Source organism: Channa argus, chromosome 17 (assembly GCF_033026475.1).
Source record: "Channa argus isolate prfri chromosome 17, Channa argus male v1.0, whole genome shotgun sequence".
NCBI classification, from domain to species: Eukaryota; Metazoa; Chordata; class Actinopteri; order Anabantiformes; family Channidae; genus Channa; species Channa argus.
The window spans coordinates 18,047,884-18,064,929 of record NC_090213.1 but is presented as its reverse complement, the minus strand read 5'-3'; the positions used below and the strand labels follow the sequence as shown (position 1 = coordinate 18,064,929).

The 17,046-nt window shown below is 41.6% G+C and overlaps 1 protein-coding gene across 3 annotated transcripts in view; it reads right to left on the bottom strand.

The window, feature by feature from the left end:
• Positions 1-115: 115 nt before the first annotated feature.
• Positions 116-17,046, bottom strand: part of LOC137102953 (kinesin-like protein KIF13B) — a 31,859-nt gene continuing 14,928 nt past the window's right edge. Inside the window, exons 19-43 of one of the 3 annotated variants that reach the window (XM_067482897.1) lie at positions 15,802-16,036; positions 15,528-15,690; positions 15,214-15,360; positions 14,406-14,555; positions 13,708-13,836; positions 12,982-13,155; positions 12,748-12,905; positions 11,730-11,862; positions 11,451-11,594; positions 11,251-11,280; positions 10,985-11,084; positions 10,295-10,421; positions 9,990-10,045; positions 9,778-9,896; positions 9,498-9,674; positions 9,278-9,370; positions 8,922-9,074; positions 8,484-8,561; positions 7,846-7,902; positions 7,341-7,434; positions 6,901-6,983; positions 4,414-4,488; positions 3,451-3,516; positions 1,540-2,767; positions 116-1,417 (exon numbers count right to left, since the gene is read on the bottom strand). In XM_067482897.1, the coding sequence (XP_067338998.1) occupies positions 1,161-1,417; positions 1,540-2,767; positions 3,451-3,516; positions 4,414-4,488; positions 6,901-6,983; positions 7,341-7,434; positions 7,846-7,902; positions 8,484-8,561; positions 8,922-9,074; positions 9,278-9,370; positions 9,498-9,674; positions 9,778-9,896; positions 9,990-10,045; positions 10,295-10,421; positions 10,985-11,084; positions 11,251-11,280; positions 11,451-11,594; positions 11,730-11,862; positions 12,748-12,905; positions 12,982-13,155; positions 13,708-13,836; positions 14,406-14,555; positions 15,214-15,360; positions 15,528-15,690; positions 15,802-16,036 (4,226 nt within the window). In that variant the 3' untranslated portion in view covers positions 116-1,160. The remainder of the gene's footprint in view (positions 1,418-1,539; positions 2,768-3,450; positions 3,517-4,413; positions 4,489-6,900; positions 6,984-7,340; positions 7,435-7,845; positions 7,903-8,483; positions 8,562-8,921; positions 9,075-9,277; positions 9,371-9,497; positions 9,675-9,777; positions 9,897-9,989; positions 10,046-10,294; positions 10,422-10,984; positions 11,085-11,250; positions 11,281-11,450; positions 11,595-11,729; positions 11,863-12,747; positions 12,906-12,981; positions 13,156-13,707; positions 13,837-14,405; positions 14,556-15,213; positions 15,361-15,527; positions 15,691-15,801; positions 16,037-17,046) is intronic. The other 2 variants (XM_067482898.1, XM_067482899.1) reach the window with 2 other exon arrangements.

Below are 17,046 nucleotides of genomic sequence, written 5' to 3'. Positions count from 1 at the left end.
TAAAAACATTCAGAAGCAGAATTCAATTTATTAGATATTGATATAAAAAAGAAAAATGTTTGCATCTTTATCTTAGGACATAGGTACATTAAAGAAGCACTCAGATTTCCAATGATCCACTTGAATGCACATGTATAAAAGTTTATTCATTAAACGTTTATAAATGCATTACGACTAAAAAAAAACAATCCCCTCAAGCGTCGTTATCACGTACAAGTCAACAGGCTCCAAAACTGCCGCCGTCTTGAATCATCACACACGTATTGAGTAGTAGACAAAGCGAATTTAAAAATTTCAGTAGAATTTATCAGAAAACAGTGCAGTTTTACTTTGTAAAACAGAGATACATTCAGTAGCTAAAACATTTTTTTTTTAACAGTTAGTGTAGATTTTCCATTCTATCAACAGAACAAAAATTTGGAGACCCGTCATTAAGGCACTTTGCAGCATTTTTTTTAGAGTAGTAGTCAAATTAGAAAGGCACACGAAAAAAAAAAACTCAATGTGTTTAAAACAATTTACAAGAGAAATCTAAACATACTTGCTGCTGCATAGTATTGCTGTATTTTAAAGAGTAGAAACATGATCACAGGAAGCGGTTGTGTAACCTTTGAAGCCATTTGATGCAAACCAGTGAACTTACTAGTTAAGCCACTTTTAATATTTCACTTCTCATGCAAAAATACTTCTGCCTGGTAGGTAAATGTTAAAGAAGAAGAGGCCGATCTATTGAGGCAGTACCTTGTTGTCTAATGCCAATGAAATAAATACAAGCCACAATTGAGACATTCGCCATTTTAAAAAGAATTACACAGAAACTGCAGCTATACATCTATAACATTCACATTTTCCAATAAAACATTCAAAATTTATTTGTAGTTTTTCAACTACTAAGTTTGAATACAGATATCAGATTCATCATGAAAGTCTGATAGGTTTCCTCTCCCAAGTGGAGGAGTGAGGACTGACTCATCTTGTGCCACTAATACTTACATTAAAAGTCCAGATATAGTGAAGCCTGCAATAAATGTGCCCAAATAAAACACTGTAGTGTCACTCTTAGTGAAAACCCACCATGTAATCACATCAACCAGCTGCTCAGTGTGGGTGATTGCTGAGTGGGTATCCAGCAATTAGAGGCTATGCAGACACTGAGCCTCTCAAGGGTTCCAGGACTTTCGTTTCTCTCCACTGCTGCGGTTGCTTGATGCCCCAGGGACTTCACCTTTGGCCAGAGCGGTAAGGGCTGCCAGGTTTGGGCTGGATCCAGACAGGTTGGCACTTCTGCGTTTCTGCTGTTGCTGCTGGCGACGGCGTTTGGCACCACCGCGGGCCACTCTGTCGGGCCTCACCAGTACCCCGTACCCGGGGTTACAGTGGAAGTAGTGCTTACCGCCCACCGAGCCATCGTTCTTTCCTAAACAAAAATCCAGCTAGGCTTGGTTGACATCTTGACTGGCAATGGAATTACACCAAATGTTTTTATTGGGAGTTTAATAATGCAGAAATGCGTATTGGATTAAGACCTATTGTACTCACCTGCTGGTACCTCCAGTTCTACTCCCACCCAGGTACCCTCTGCAAAATCTGTGGGTCCCACAAATCGCACGATTCCGCTCTTGTTGGTCCCCACAGTCACAAACTCCCCTTCCTTCAACCAGTCAGGAAGAATGGTAGTGGCAGTTCCATCTCCTTCCTCCGAGTCTGAAATAACTTCCAGACTTTCCATTGGCACTGAAAGGTTGAGGCCTGTCCCGATGCTGTTAGCCTTATTCACCTGCCCGGGCTTAACCTCTTCCTCGCCCAGAATGCGCTGAAAGGACTTGAGGTCAGAGGACTTAACTTTCTGGATCTTAAAGGGGTTATGTGCTAGGGCACCAGCCTTGGAAGACTGAACACTGGATAGAGGAACTGCTGGAGCTGTGGTGGCTTTGATAGAGGTGTTGAAAGTTTCTACCTCTTCTGCTGAGGATGAGGCTGGGGTGGAGGTGCCATTTGGGTCTGTGGACTCAGAAGTTGAATGTTCCTTTAAGAAAACTTGAAAAGCTGAGTTTTCAGGTGGTTCTGGGGCTGAGCCTGATCCCTGCTGTGAATGTGGATCTTGAGAACTGACAGAGGTTGTCTGTTCTTCTTCGGTTGGAAAGGTTTTTGCCTCGGAGTGGTCTGTTGGCGGAGTGTCTGTTCCTTTGGGTTCATCATGCTGTTCTAATGTTAATTCTTTGAGTTGCTCTAAATTATCCAACTGTTCTGATCCAACATGGTCAATTGCTGATTCTATATTTGGCTTGGTCTGGCCTGGCAAGTCTGATTCTGCAACTGTATCAGGTTCTTCTTGCACCTTCAGCTGGACTGCCGAAGAATAATTAGGTTCTCCCTGATTAAGATTGGAACTATTCAAAGTACAGTCTAGCTTGGGCCCTGACAAGTTAGTCGTCTCTGTAGCCATCTTACTCTTTAAATTCTGTGATGACTCCACAGTTTCCACAAAAGACAGTTCAGAAGAAACGTCAGCTTGAGTCACTTTCCTGTCCTCCTCTTCTTCATCTGGCACTACGTCAAAGCCGGATAACGGGGGCAGGTCCCAGCTCAGTGTGTAGACATCTGACAATGTTACTGTAGATATGCTGGTCGACATGTATCCACTGGATGCTTCACTTACTGAGCTTGGAGTGGATTCCTCGGTTTCTGGAATGATTGGTGGTGGCAGTGGCAAAGATCTGTTGATGTCTGGGTGGCTGTCAGCAGGAGTGATTTCCTCAATGAGAACCTGGGGGGGAAAAGCCGTACTCTTTTAGTGATAAACACGTGACTAAAGGTTGAGGTAGTGTCTGAAATGTCTGTTGCAACAGCTACATTTTAAATGAGCTGGGTTTTATAAGTCTGTTAAACATTACTGTAGTTCGGTTGAACCTCTTACTAAAATGTACCTGATTTGGCTACGTGAAGGTAGAAGAAGTAACAACAGTGCACAGGCTCCAATATGCAACGTGAGCCCACCTTAGCGTAAGACTCAAAATCAGTTTGCTTTGCTCCCTCACAGCCCCAACGTGGCTTTCACACATTTGGATGCAAAATATTTGTCTGTGGCCGGCCTCTGGTGGAGCTGCAGTTCTTGGGGTGCGTCCTGCTCCGCTCAGACTAGGCAGCCATCGCATCTGCCAACGATGGTGCCAAATTATTTGCGAAAGTTGTTCTTTTATTCAGTCCCACTAACTCACAGTCAACTTTAACTCCTTTTAGGTCATGATTCATCCACCTTAAGTAGTAAACTGATGTCCTGTTTCAGTTTCCGCTTTAATTAACATGATCCCCATAACAAAGTGCAATGACAAAGAAGAAAGAACAGTGTCCAAAAAAATAACCTGCATTACTGACTGGTTCATACTACACACACACACACACACACACACACACCTAAAATATAACACCATCTGGGACTGAAGAACTTACTGGCTGCTGATGTTGACTCATGCCCTCTTCAACACTGGCTGATTGCACCATGATGCGCGGCAAACTCTGCAACAGCAAGGGAATTTTGAACAAGTTAATATTTTCGGATAAAACAATGTAATGTGTGTACATTTGCTCGGGGAGGCTGTGAAGCAGATTTCGATATATATAAAATCATAAGCAGAGTCGGTGTTATTCTCACTGTGGTTCAACATGATCATTATAAAGCGTGCGTGAGGTGGTGATTAGCTGCTCCGAGGGAATCGTAAAGCCGGGCTGCAGTGTGACAGCAAGAAAGAAACAGAGCCAGTGATTCAGAGACAGTATATGAACACTGCTTTCTTCCTCTGGCAGCCTTGATGTATATACTAAACTAGGATAACTAACTAGGCCAGTTGGTCATCTATTTCCGTATATTAGCACTGAACTGACATGGTTCATAACTGCAAATAATCCGTAGATTTATGTATTAGAAGGAACAGAATTTTATTTACTTATGTAATCAGCAGTGGAGACGTCGATATGAGATGCATGGAGTGTAATAAAAATATTTGTTCATCAGATCACTCAGACAGATAATCAGGATAAACTGGTAAAACAATCAAGATAATTGCCCCATAATTATAATTACAACCATAATTATTTGTCCCTATTCAGCATTCAAGTTACAGTACCTCTCAATATGATCTGTCAGCTGATTAAAGGTTTTTTTTTAAGACACAGAACAAATAAACAAACGTTACGATATTTTAAGATCTTCCAAAAAAATAAAAATTAAGAATATTGTTCAACTGTATGCATAACATGAGCAGACATCAGGATATTAATCAGAATGATTGTTTGATTCTTATGCATCCTTGATATTATATTCAGAGGGAATTAACACTTCGTTCTCCCAGATTCTGCTCAACAGAATTTATTAATATGATTTGGAAGTGTGCTCTAAACAGCAAAACAACCTACATGGGCATTAGGTCTAACATCAGACAGCAGGTCAAACACCTCAATCCCAACCGTCTTTGGCTCAGGACAGTAAACCTACAAGTCAACACAGGGGGTTACTGTAAGTGCACAAAGATGGCTGACAAAACTGTAGCATTCAGTTTACAGAACCCCTTTAAAATATATTTACAATATATTTTGACCCATTTATACATTTTCAATAAGTAGTGTCACAAGCAGGGCTGGGCTACGCTGCAAAATCTGGTATTGTTGGTTTTTCCGTGTTGCACACGGCAAACCAGCACTGGTTATTCCCCAGGGATAAGTCCTGGCCCCTCTTTTATTCTCCCTCTACACCAATACCTGTAGCTCTCATAAAAGCGCTAGTCAAACCCCAAAAGGTTTGCAGACAACAAAACTGTTATCTGCCTGACCAGAAAAAGTGATGAGTCTGCATACTGCTGGGAGGCCAGTCGGCCGGGGGTGTGAAGACATCACAACAACCTGGAGCTAAACACACTCCAGACCGCAGTGTTGAGCTGAGCTGAGGATGCCCACAGACATAACCACCAACCCTGTGGAAACCGTTCGTAGGGTCCACAATCTAGGTGGAGGAAGAACATCAACTCGATCCGTCAAAAGGCTTTGGTAGCTGAGGAAGTTCAACCTTCCACAGGAGCTGCTGACCTACTCCCCTGTCACTAATTCTGTTTGGTGCCCCTCTGTCATAATCGGGCTTGGAGCAGCCACCGAACAGGACAAGAAAGGGCTAAAAAGTGGACTGTGAGGACTACAGAAAGAGTTATTGGAGGACCCCTGCCCACTCTCCAGGACTTGTACACATCTAAAGCCAGGAAGCAGTAAAAGCATATCCCCACCGACTACAGCTCTCTGTATTCCCTCTTTGTCTTCACTCATCTACAGCATAATGTTAAAAATGACCAAAAAATATATATATATAAAAAAAAACAATTACAATAACTTAGCAGTCTTAAAAGAGAATTAAATATTTATGATGATTCAAAACAAGGTCCCAATTTCAAACTTTACTGTTTTGCTTTTAAGTTTCAAGTTACATCCAGGGAATCAGGTCACGTTGTTTCGGTGAATTACGTCTGGCTGGGGTCTATTGGGACAGTTTGGGACAGTTTGGGACAGTTCACTGGGACTGTGTTGTCATCGTGTTTTTACACAGCAGCAGTTGGTAGCGTCCAGTCTCAGTCTTAGCTGCATTTCAATCACAGCACCAGTCATGTTAAGACTTTCCCAGTGGAATTTGTACATTTAATCTGTCCACTGCACTGATTGACATCCAGTTTTAAATTCAGAGCTCCAATCAATCACTTGCCCAATCTATGCACGCCTGCTAATATTTGCAAAATTCAAGGCTTTTGTTTTTGTATTGACCTTTGTGAACAGCTGTGGCAGGCGGGGCGGAAAAGAGTGCTACTGTAATTAGGGCGATGGCCTCAGACAATGCACCAAAAAGACCCGACGGGTTTCCTTTCCAACCAAACACCACTGCACATGATTTCCCTGATTAGCTTCCCTTCACAGCTCAAAGTGCTAATCAGTCAAATCAGAAGCTGTAGTGTTTGGCTGCAGTTAAAAAAAAAAAAAAAAAAAAAACCTGCAAACTGCACAGTCTCAGTGGCAAATGATTGGAGATCAGTAGTGGATGAAATTAGTGGAGGTGGTTTGCGGGGGGGGGGGAGGGGGTTGCATGTCAGGACGACAAGGTTCACCTGCACCTAATTAACCCTCCAGTATACACACTGTACTCCGGTCTCCATGGGGGCTGTTTGTAGAGTGTCTGCTCTGATCACACACACATTATACGGCGCATCAATCAATTGGGAGACAGTTTCGTACGTATGTGCTTAGAATTTCACTCCTAACACCAAAACTCATCTAGCCGGGTTTTAATTAACTAATTTAATACCAATTGGTTGGCTAACATTTAACCAATTCATCAGATATGTTGATTTTATGTTGACCGATGACTTTAATTGTTTTGAAAAAGTTGTTCACATGTTCACAGTTTAACCAATTGAAGACTTAAGGTAGGAATAATATGTGTTTTGAAGCAGCAATAGGTATTTTTACTATGAATAACCCTCATGGATGAAGGCTAAATAAATAAAAAAGAAAATAAATATATAAAAGGCAACTCATTACAAATATGACAATATGAGGTCTGCATGAAAGCACACCTGTTTATTTTCCTTGTTTATGATGAGGTTTATCACTCCTATTTGTGCAAATGGCTGAAAACCACTTATCTTGGGCACTGAGGCATTTGTACGCTTTATCTTTTTAATATTTGCGTTTTCATCTACATAAGACCTGTTTCCATGGCAACAGAAGAAATAGGACAAGCTAGTGATGAGTGCAGGGGATATTTAGATTCAGGTTGCATGACGCATATAAACTTTAAATCCCAGATAAGATGGCAAGCGGAATACAAGCTTAAACCCAGAGCATGGTGATCTCTCTGAATGAGTATACCTGCTGATGGACAGCTGTCTGGTCTCTGCTATCGTCCTTCCCACCAGGAAGCAATGACTTTAACAGCTTGGGCACGGCCTTCACTGGAGGGAGATAAGACACAGCAAAGTCTGAATGCACTGATGGAAGAGACGGAGTGAAGAAGAAAAGAGGAAGAGGTTCCAAGAGCAGATATGGAGAAAACAAGGGCTGAAAGAAGATGGAAAGGCTGGAAAAGATAACATTTAAGGCGGGGGCGGGCGGGCGGGCGGGCGGGCGGGGGGGGGGGAACTCAGAGCTATGTTAGTAATGAAAAAAACAAGGGCAAAATTAAGATTCAGACCAAAAGGACAGATATAGGTGGCCACGGGCTAAAGCATCAGAAATAGAGCTGATGACATCAAAGGGAGCCAAAAAGGAAAGAATACTCCATTAGAAGAATAAGCTTTTATCATCCATACCTGTTTCTGCGTTCAGGCTCTGGGATATGGAGCTGGGAAGTGTGCGTCTGGATGGAGGAGGCACCACGGAAAGGTCCGGGTGGCTCTCCCAGCCCTGCACAAACAGAAGGGAAACGCACCCTTTTTGACTTAAAAGAAGCATTTTAGTTAGTTAGTTAGTCAGTTAGCAGCCTCTACTGGTGAGCAGTGAGCACTGCAACATGGAAGCAGTGTGGTAGGAACCTGCATTAACAGGAGGACTGCTTACAGCAGCCAAAACCTGTTTGAGTCTTCATGGCTATTGTTTTAAGACGGACTTGTGAAATTGTGAATTAATCCTTAAACACCAGACGTTATTCTTTTCTTCACATAAGCATAAATACTTCCATGTAAATCGGTGATGCTTTGCAAAAGATTTGGCAAAGCAATACTATTTCACAGTAAGATTATAAAATGTACAAAGAAAGACAAAATAAACATCCACCACCATAATAGTAGACATTTCTTAGTAGGGCTTCTGTCTCACCTTGAAGTCATTGAGCTTTTGAACAGAAGAGTAGAAATCCAGACTGCTGGCTGACAGCTGGTTAGAGGATTCGAGCCGAGGTGTTAGCGAGACGGGTTAACAGCATGAGACAGAGTCAGTTAACAGAAATAAACATTGCTTGATCCCTAGAAGGCCACAGGTGAGTTATTCTAAAATGTTAGCATTGGTGAAAGGACTTACAAGACCAGCGTTGTGTCAAAAACCTACTTCCCCATCTCACGCTCTTCCCTGAGCTCAAACATATCCCGTACCACAACCAGTGTCCTTGGCTAAGACGCTGAACCATACGTGCTTTGCATGGCAGCTATTTAACAAGCACTAGAAACATTATTTGAATGGGAGGCAAACAGTTTTATGAGGGGAAAGAGACTTTGACACAAGAGGACCATGCACTAGTATTTGTTAGGATCAATTATTTTAACAAAAGGCAGGCGGTTGTATAACACAGAACTAACTTAAAGTACAGCCAAACACTGGAAATTGGATCACATGCTCGCACTAGGACACATACGGTGTTGCCCAACTGTATCAACATCACACAGTTCACATCTTCTGTAGTAACATACCCTTTAATGTATAAAGCTGTGTCATCTGAGAACAGACTTGAAGTATCTTACCCGGGTGATGTTTGGCGAGCTCGGGCAACATCTGGGAGCTTTCCCTCGGACTGCCAGCTGTTCCCTCACAGCCACCTCCTACACACATACACACACCCCGACAAAAGTGTTATGGAAGCATATCCAATTGTGTGATTTATGGAAACTGTCAGTGTTTCTGTTTAGATGTGGATACATTAAATGCATTTGTTTCCTTTTTGATAATGCAGAAATGAAATGTTTTTATCCTTATTTTATAAGGCTGCATGAAAAGTAAAAAGACAATCAGGATTTAATGTGCTCATGCAATGGTGAAATATCAATCAGAAGCACACGAATGAGTGAAATGAGTCACTACTAAGTCTCGTAGACATTCTGAATGAAATAAATGATACTATTAATGCAACCTGTTTGATTGTATGACATCACATTGGGTGTTTGTAAAGTTTACTTGCTTACCTGTCTGAGACGATCCAGAGTGAGGATGTTCTCTACAGCCAGGATGCTGCGGAGGTATTTCTCTATAGCTGCCTCACTGTCAGCTGACTGGTCATCCTCTGCAGTTGCGGCCAGCCTGGCCAGCATCTCCCTGTCCTCTGGACCGTGGATGTCCTGTGAGAGAAGGGATACAGAATGGATGGGACTGGTGCTAGTCCGATCAGTCATATGACTGCTTAGTAAATGCATCCTGTGTCCTATTCTGGGCTACTCCCTAGATCTAGAATATACTGTACAATATCATTTTCCGATATACTGTTTGTAGCCGCTGACATATTTTGATGTGATTATTCGGGAATTTGTGGTCCAGTACTCACCCCTGGGATGTTAGAGACTATTTCAAATGTGATTCCACAGCCAGGAATGGTGCTGCGTTGAGAAATTCTCTTCAGCAGGCTCTGGGCAAAACCCTGCCACACAAACCCACATCACACCACATAACTAAACTCTTTATTAGTGGACAGGTGAATTTGAAAGTGCAAATGCAAACATAGCATTTTTCCCAACACCCCTCATGCCATGGAGCCACCCACCCACCTGTCTCCCCGTGACACTGATGCAGATTCGCTTCCTGAGCACCAGCTGCATATGAGCCGGGTGGCTCAACTGAACCACCGTGCGTACTGTCAAGTAGACCCTCTGTTCAGCCGATGCTACACGACTCAGCTGGGGGCAGTTGTGGACCGTCGAGTCCCAAGAAGCCACCACCTTCACCTGAGCCACAATAAGAACATTGAGAATGAGAATGAAACATTTTCTCCAGCCCGCAACTCACTGCTCATTGGGAATCTGCCGACATACGCGAGAACAATCTCACCTCTGGATCGTAGTGTTTAACAATATGAAGGTCAAAGAAGTCGTCGTCATCTTCCCCACTCAGTAATGCGTCCAGCCCCCCAGCCAACGAGGCTGAAAGACTGGACTGGAAGTCATCAGCTGGAGAGAAAATAAAAAAATAAACTCAGTGACTTTGTTAATTGATAAAGCAACAGATCGAATAGAGATTTTGTCACTATAACCCAAACACACCGCTGAGATCCAGAAACAGGACAGGAATGTGTGTTTCCATTCCAGGGACAGGGACCCTGTGGAGAAACAGTACCATCATTACACTACCCGAACACATCATCCATGATACAGAAAGGCTGACGGCTCACTCGGCTCGTCCTGTATGCAGGTGTTAGGAAATAGCTGTCCTTGAACTACTGGTAGCATTTAAAATCAAATCAGGTGGATCAGATGCTAACACGATAATAACTTGTTAGTTTTAACCCCTGATCTTACTGGAATAATACTTAGTGTAATAATCACAGTTATCCTTTCAAAACACAAACCTTTCCGCTGGTGCTCCAGGGATGCCGCTGCCAGCTGACGGGACCAGAACAGCATTACGCTCTTCTGTTAGAGTAAGACGACACTCCAGCAGCTGGGACTCCCTCTCCACATCATCCTCTGACTTATCTACAAAACACAGCAAAATGATGAATTAATGGTTTTTTTTATTATAAAAAAGGTGCAACTACGAATAATTCAAAGTTTCAACGGGTGTAAAACTTTTATATTACTTTAAAGAAATTATAAATTTACTTCACAATTGGTGTTTCGGCGCAGGCATTTTTAAAAATCATTTTGTGATAACGATACATCAGTTTGGAAAAATGTTGAAGCTGACTATGATCAAAGCTACAGCCGAACATGTTGCATCGCAGCTTGCCGTGTACGAGGCTGCATAACCACAGACCAAGCCCAAGCTGATGCCCATCCACCACAACATTAAAACTACCAGATGGTGTTATTTAGTTTTCTTTAACTAGGTGCAGATGACGTGTTTTTTTGCGGCTGACCTGGACATTAGTAGACAGATGTTAGGGAATGTGTGAGAGGTATGTTAAGAAAGTTCCTTACACAGAACATACAGTGGGTAGCAAAGGACTCTTACCCTGAGCACACTACAATGGCCCTACATTCAAACAGAGAGAGTAAACTGATGATCATATTGTGGCTGGTGAGGCTGACAGCTGTACCTGGCTTAGAGACTATCTTCTGTAGCTGCTGGTCCAGATACTCCTGCCTCTGAGTGAGAGTAACAAGCCACTGTTCTCTCATCCTCTCCAGGTCTACCTCCTACGCACATAGGCAAAGAGAGACATACGTTACACAAACACAGACATTTGGATTTTACTCTTCACACGAGAGAAAACGATTGTAGTCCGTTTATTATTATAGTCATTTTCTCTCCATAAGTCAACTATGACCTAATGTGATTTTATTTTTCGGATCATCTCCTTACTTGATAGCTGTCCATTTCTTCCTCCCCACCCTGAAATTTAAATACAGAGAGAAACATTTAATGGGTCACAGTCAAAGACAAAAAACTTTTTTATAAACGTACTGCATTCTTTAAGTCAGAAAACGGGAATACCACAGATATGGGGCATTTTGAAAACTAAAATTCCTCATTTGACAATTTCTGGGTTTTTTCCTTCTCACCCATTGTGGTTCTGTTTTGGAGAGATGTGTCTGTCGGACCTTGACATCTCCAATGGAAACTGACAGGATGGAGACAGTGATGAGGGGCATGGTGCCTGACTCGGGCACTGAACGCACCTCTACCTGAACCCGACGAGACTGACCCTGAAGATACAGATTTACTTTTACTTTATTTACTTTAAACCTGTTCTCAGTAAATACTTATTCTCCTGCTTATTTAGTCAGTTTATTAATGAAAACCAAGTGCCTATTCTACAACCAAACACGGATCCACATTGCCTGTTTCAGCTGGAAGATTCCTCCAGTGCGTATGTCTTTGGCAGGAAGAACCTCTACAGGCGTGAACTCTCCAGCGTCGTTTAGCTCCATCAGCTGCACCCACAACTCAAGCCGACGGGTCACCTCACTCCACCTGCAGGAACACAAAACAATCAATTATACAGTGTCCCATTTTGGAGCTACTGTTTTTTTTGGACATTTGGACAATGTTACCATCCACGTGTTACCAGTAGATTATTTATCTTTTGCCTTGTGGTAAAACTATAGCATCACTACATTTAGAGATAATATGTTACTAGACTCATCTAGGTTAAGATAGACTGGACTGCCCTGTGGTTTGGTGGTTAATGGGCAACAGATCATGACCAACAATGTTGCTAGATTGAGTCTAGACCGGGACCTTTGCTTCATCACTCATTTTTGTGTGATCTGTCTACTCCCCATTTTAAAATATAAGATCTATAACATTGTAGTGAAAAAAGGGAACTAGTTATAAACAATGACTCATTACCTTAGATTAGTTTACAGTATGTGGGATTTTTGAGGCCAAAAATTACTGAATTCTATTCATGTTTTGAGTATGTAATACCTTCATACATTATGCCGAATAAGAAATGTTTCTATGCTTTTTACATGCTGATGAGGGTGCAACAATATACCATATACAGTATGTAATGCCAGTGTTATCACAGATCAGGCTCAACATTATGACCACCTGTGCAATTGAATGCAATCCAGCAGAGAGGCTCTGCCATGAATTCTACTTTTCCTCATTTATTCGTTTTCTCATTTCTGATATTTCACTCCAGTATGACTCCACTACCCACTTTGACCTCAATAGTGCACTTTGCCTAAATTAAACAGAAAACAAAGAAGAATCTCACTAAAAAGCACATCTTAGCCCTTATTTAGGATTTGTACGTTATGCCCCATCAGTACAGTTACTGGACTTGATCTCCCCCTCCCCAGGTAATAAGTGTGTGTATGCCGTCTTTTTGGAGTGTTTATTCCTCAGCACCTTTCTCTGAGGGATCTGGTCTTGGCCTGAATCACTCCAAGGTCCCACAGAGCCAGGTTCCTGCGATGGTTGGCCAGTTTGTGTCCAAAAACTTCTATGGCCACCGAGCCATCGGCTAAAAACTCCACAAAGTCCTCAGTTACTGGCACAGAAAACTCCTGAAGAAACATAAAGTGATTCTTTTTTCAACTGTCTCCCTACTCAGGTTTTATATTTTATTTTACTGTTGTTTACCTTGGCACTGTCAAAGACCACAGTGCACAGAGGGTCTGTGGAAATTAATAATGAGCTGGATGGTGTCACCTCAGGTGCAACAAACACTGCCTCCTCCTGCCCATAGAAGTGGTACAGGCAGAAGACAAAGTTGGACAAGTGGCGAGGCAGACCAGTGGCCTGGAGGATTTTCACCTGAGAGGAGAGAGAGTAGAGTAGGAATTACATTCCACAGAGTGTGACCCACAATACTTTCGTCATTTCATTTTCTGTTGGTTGTATCTCTGGTCTTTTTCTTGGACCCACAGATTTAAACAAACAGAAACCAGAATGTCAAATCATAGTGTTTACCCAAAATATACAGATACAATTATGCTTAACCAGGTCACTTTAGAGAATCTTTGTCTGCTAAATGTGAAGAAGTTCTCCCAAAGTGAGAGTGAATTCATAGCAAAGACCTCGTGACGTTTTTTATGTCACGCATCATAAGAAGACAGAGTTTAGCTAAAACTAATTAAGCGTGTTACATTGTTATAGTACAGTGAGCTGGAAAAACTCTAGGTAGAGAGTGGACAACAATCTGACCTCCTGCCAAATCTGGTATTAATCTGGAACCATTTTCCATCTGGCAATACCGTCAACTTAATTTATATTCATTTGTACCTAACAGTTTATGCAATTTACAGCTTTTTTTAAACCTTCATTTTTTCATCCCTTGTTAATGAAACTGAATTTCCATGAGCTTACCACACAGTCCAGTTTGCGCTCCTGCAGATCTCCATCTGCGCTGCTAAGCTGAGTATTAGGCTGTCCAGGACCTCCTTCCTCAGAGCCTTCTGTACCCCGCCACACTTCCACATGTAGTCGACCTGCCATCTGACACACACACACACACACACACACACACACACACACACACACACACAGCAGAGTCTTAATTGTAATGTACCCACTTCTTTAGTCTTTTCTAGTCTTAATCACTAAGACTTCTTTTCACCAGTTCCATGGCGACATGGAGCAAGATTAGCATTCATTCAGAGTCAGGTCACCAGCTTCTGATGAATGCAAGTCCAACATTTACAGTTCAGCTTTGTTATAAACAACTTCTTAGTAAGCTGCTAATTGTTATGTTCAGCAGCTAAATTATAACTTTCCTGGCTACTGGGCAGGTCACACACAAGGTTTTTCAGCCGAAAACAACTGTTATTTAAAAATAATTCTGTGAGTTTGTCACCAATAGTGACAGCTTCCACATTACACATAGTAATTTATTCTATTGTTAATATGAAACACTGAGAAGTGCAGCTTCAAAATTTATGAATTAATAATCAAAACAACTCCTATATAGTGAGTTTTTTTGTAGCCTCATGTGTCTCAATGAACAGCTATAACTGATATTAGGAATTTAAGGGCAACCTATACATCATAAACAAAAACTCTCCAACCTCTCCCTTCTGGTTTATGATGGGCACCGCATACTGCAGCTTGACGTCGTGGAACAGGCACGCTAGGAAAACATTGGCCACGCCAATCAGGCTGTGATTCTCCTGCTCATCGAAGAACGGGTCGGCACGTTTGAAGTAGGATCGCATCACCTGGATTAGAAAAGGGTGATAATTTTGTGAGACTGATGAATTAACCACTTGTTGGAGCTTCAGGAAGCTTTAAGACAATTTTTTTTCCAAAATTCTAGGTTCTCTTAATTTTGACAACAATTAAAAATTTAAAGTTTGTATGTAGCAAAATAAAGTGACACAGTTCTGGCACTGCACTAAACTAAATAATATTAATAACTCAAATACTTTTAATAGTCTGTAAACATCCACTATCAGTCACTGCTTGAATGGCTTTTGGTTGCCTAGATCTAACCCTGGGGTTCCCTGTGACCTCCTAGACTATTCCACACCTTGCTTTTGGTTTGGTCTCTGTGAGGTGTCCACTCCTGGGGAGGGTAACAATGCTTTTAAAGTTTCTACAGCCCTCAGCAACTCATCTTTTCTTAAAAAAAAAAAAAAAAAAACATTGCACAGCCTCCCAGACACCTGATCACATCATTTGGATACACAAAAATATTAAAGACTGCATCTTTTTTCAGAATAAATTAACGAATTAAGTACATTTTAGTTTTAGGAATTAGTGAAAATGTCATCAGATTTTTGGTAAAATTTGTCTAGACACAGAGGAATTTTAAAAAAATTAATATTAAGTGCCACTGTTTATAAGTAAATCCGGCTATCATTTATCTTCACTCACGGGGTTGTCCTCATCAAAATCCTTCCATTCCTGGTAGAGCTCCTTCATGTCCACCAGCCTATTCTCCATCTTCTCCATAGCCCAGATCTGCTTCCCTTTACCTTTACGACGAACCTGGATGGCTGGCTCACTAAGCACCACATCACGCTGTTAAAAAAAAAAAAGAAATAAAATAATGGAGGGAGAAGAAACTGCGTTATTGTATTTATGTTGGCCTAAAGAAAAAACAAACACTTGTTTTTTAATAACTATATTTACTCCCTCTTCTAGATTAACACACAGTGCTAAAAAAAAAAAAAAAAAACAATACCTACCTTCCTGTTGGCATCCAGGTTAGCAGCAGGTATCTGAAGGGTGACCAGGTACTCTGTTCTCTTATTAAGCTCCTCTGCGATGAAGCTTGCCTCCTGAGCCAGAGAGTTGGCCCGAACTATTTGCTCTTTCAGACGCCGAAGGCTGCGGGTCATCATCGCCTCTCTGCACCACAAACACACACAAACATGAACCTTTTACCAAGTGTCTAGAATATAGTTTTCTCTATAAAATGCCAACAGGTATCCCTATAGGTTCCACTTAGTCCTGTTGCACCTGTCCTCACTCCACCGCCGCATTCGCTTTTGGGAGCTGGGTGATGTTATGGTAGGAGCAGGTCCACTGACAAGAGGACCCGTCGCATCCAGGAGATGAGGGGGTTTCTCAGGAGTAAGTCTCTGGCGGAGCTGCTGCAGCTCCTGCTCATACATCTGCCTTTGTCGCTCTAGGGCGAAGCGCTTCTCCTCCTCATACTGTCTCTCCAGGGTCTGTAAAACTGACTGTAAATGGTCTGAAAAAAGATGATAAAAGTGAATGGAAGGAAGAGTGAGTGTCAAGAAGCATCATTTACAGTAGTTTTCAAATGAAAATTCTGCATTCAAGTCTAGCAGTTGTCGTTTAGTACAACGCAAATGCGTTTTACTCAAAAGGACAGGGAAGCTCGAAGAACGCTTACCCTAAAATTAATATTGTGTAATCGTTTGATTACCACAAAAAAGTCTGAACCGCTTCACAGGATGGCATAGAGTGAGAGTCTAGTTGTCCAATATTTGCCTCATTATCTCTATTGGCTAGCACTGTCCTTTGATAAAGCACTAAACTGTTTACACAGAGCAGAGCATTGTGGAAAAAACACTAGATTAACTAAAGATTTGGGGTTTAAATATTTGAATTATACTGCACAAGCTACTTGGAAGTGGTGACGTAATATAAAGCTTTAAAAAAAAAGTTTTATTATAGCTTTATAAAACTTGCTTCCTTAACCACACTGTTGTGCCTGTGTATACACGCATACATGTTAGCACTGAGAGCATCAGGACAGGACATTTGCTCGCTCATGTTATTTTCACACGCAAAGCACCATTTGCTCAAGTACACCCTCACACAGTTGCTTGCATGACGGCAGCAATATCTGAAATTAAATGGTGTATTTGTTACCCATTTTTACAGACTGACCTCATCAGCTAGTGAAAAAGAATTGAGAACTTGACAATAAACACCTGTTGTTGATTCAAATGTAAAAATAGGGCACTGAATGAGGAGGCAGGAGTCTTTCAAGTAAAACTGCTGTATGGTGAAGCCAAATAGCTTAGCTTTAATTATTGCCAATAAAAGACATTAGTTCAAGTTCAAGTTTTCTCATGGAATTTGTTTATCATGGAATTTGTTGATAGTAGTTCCCCATAATTTATTCCATAACCACTTTCTCTGACATTTCCCATAGAGCATTGTGTAGAGGGCTGAAGAGGAAACACCTGATAGATCCCATATGGTTACAAAATAAATAAATTTTGGTTTTCT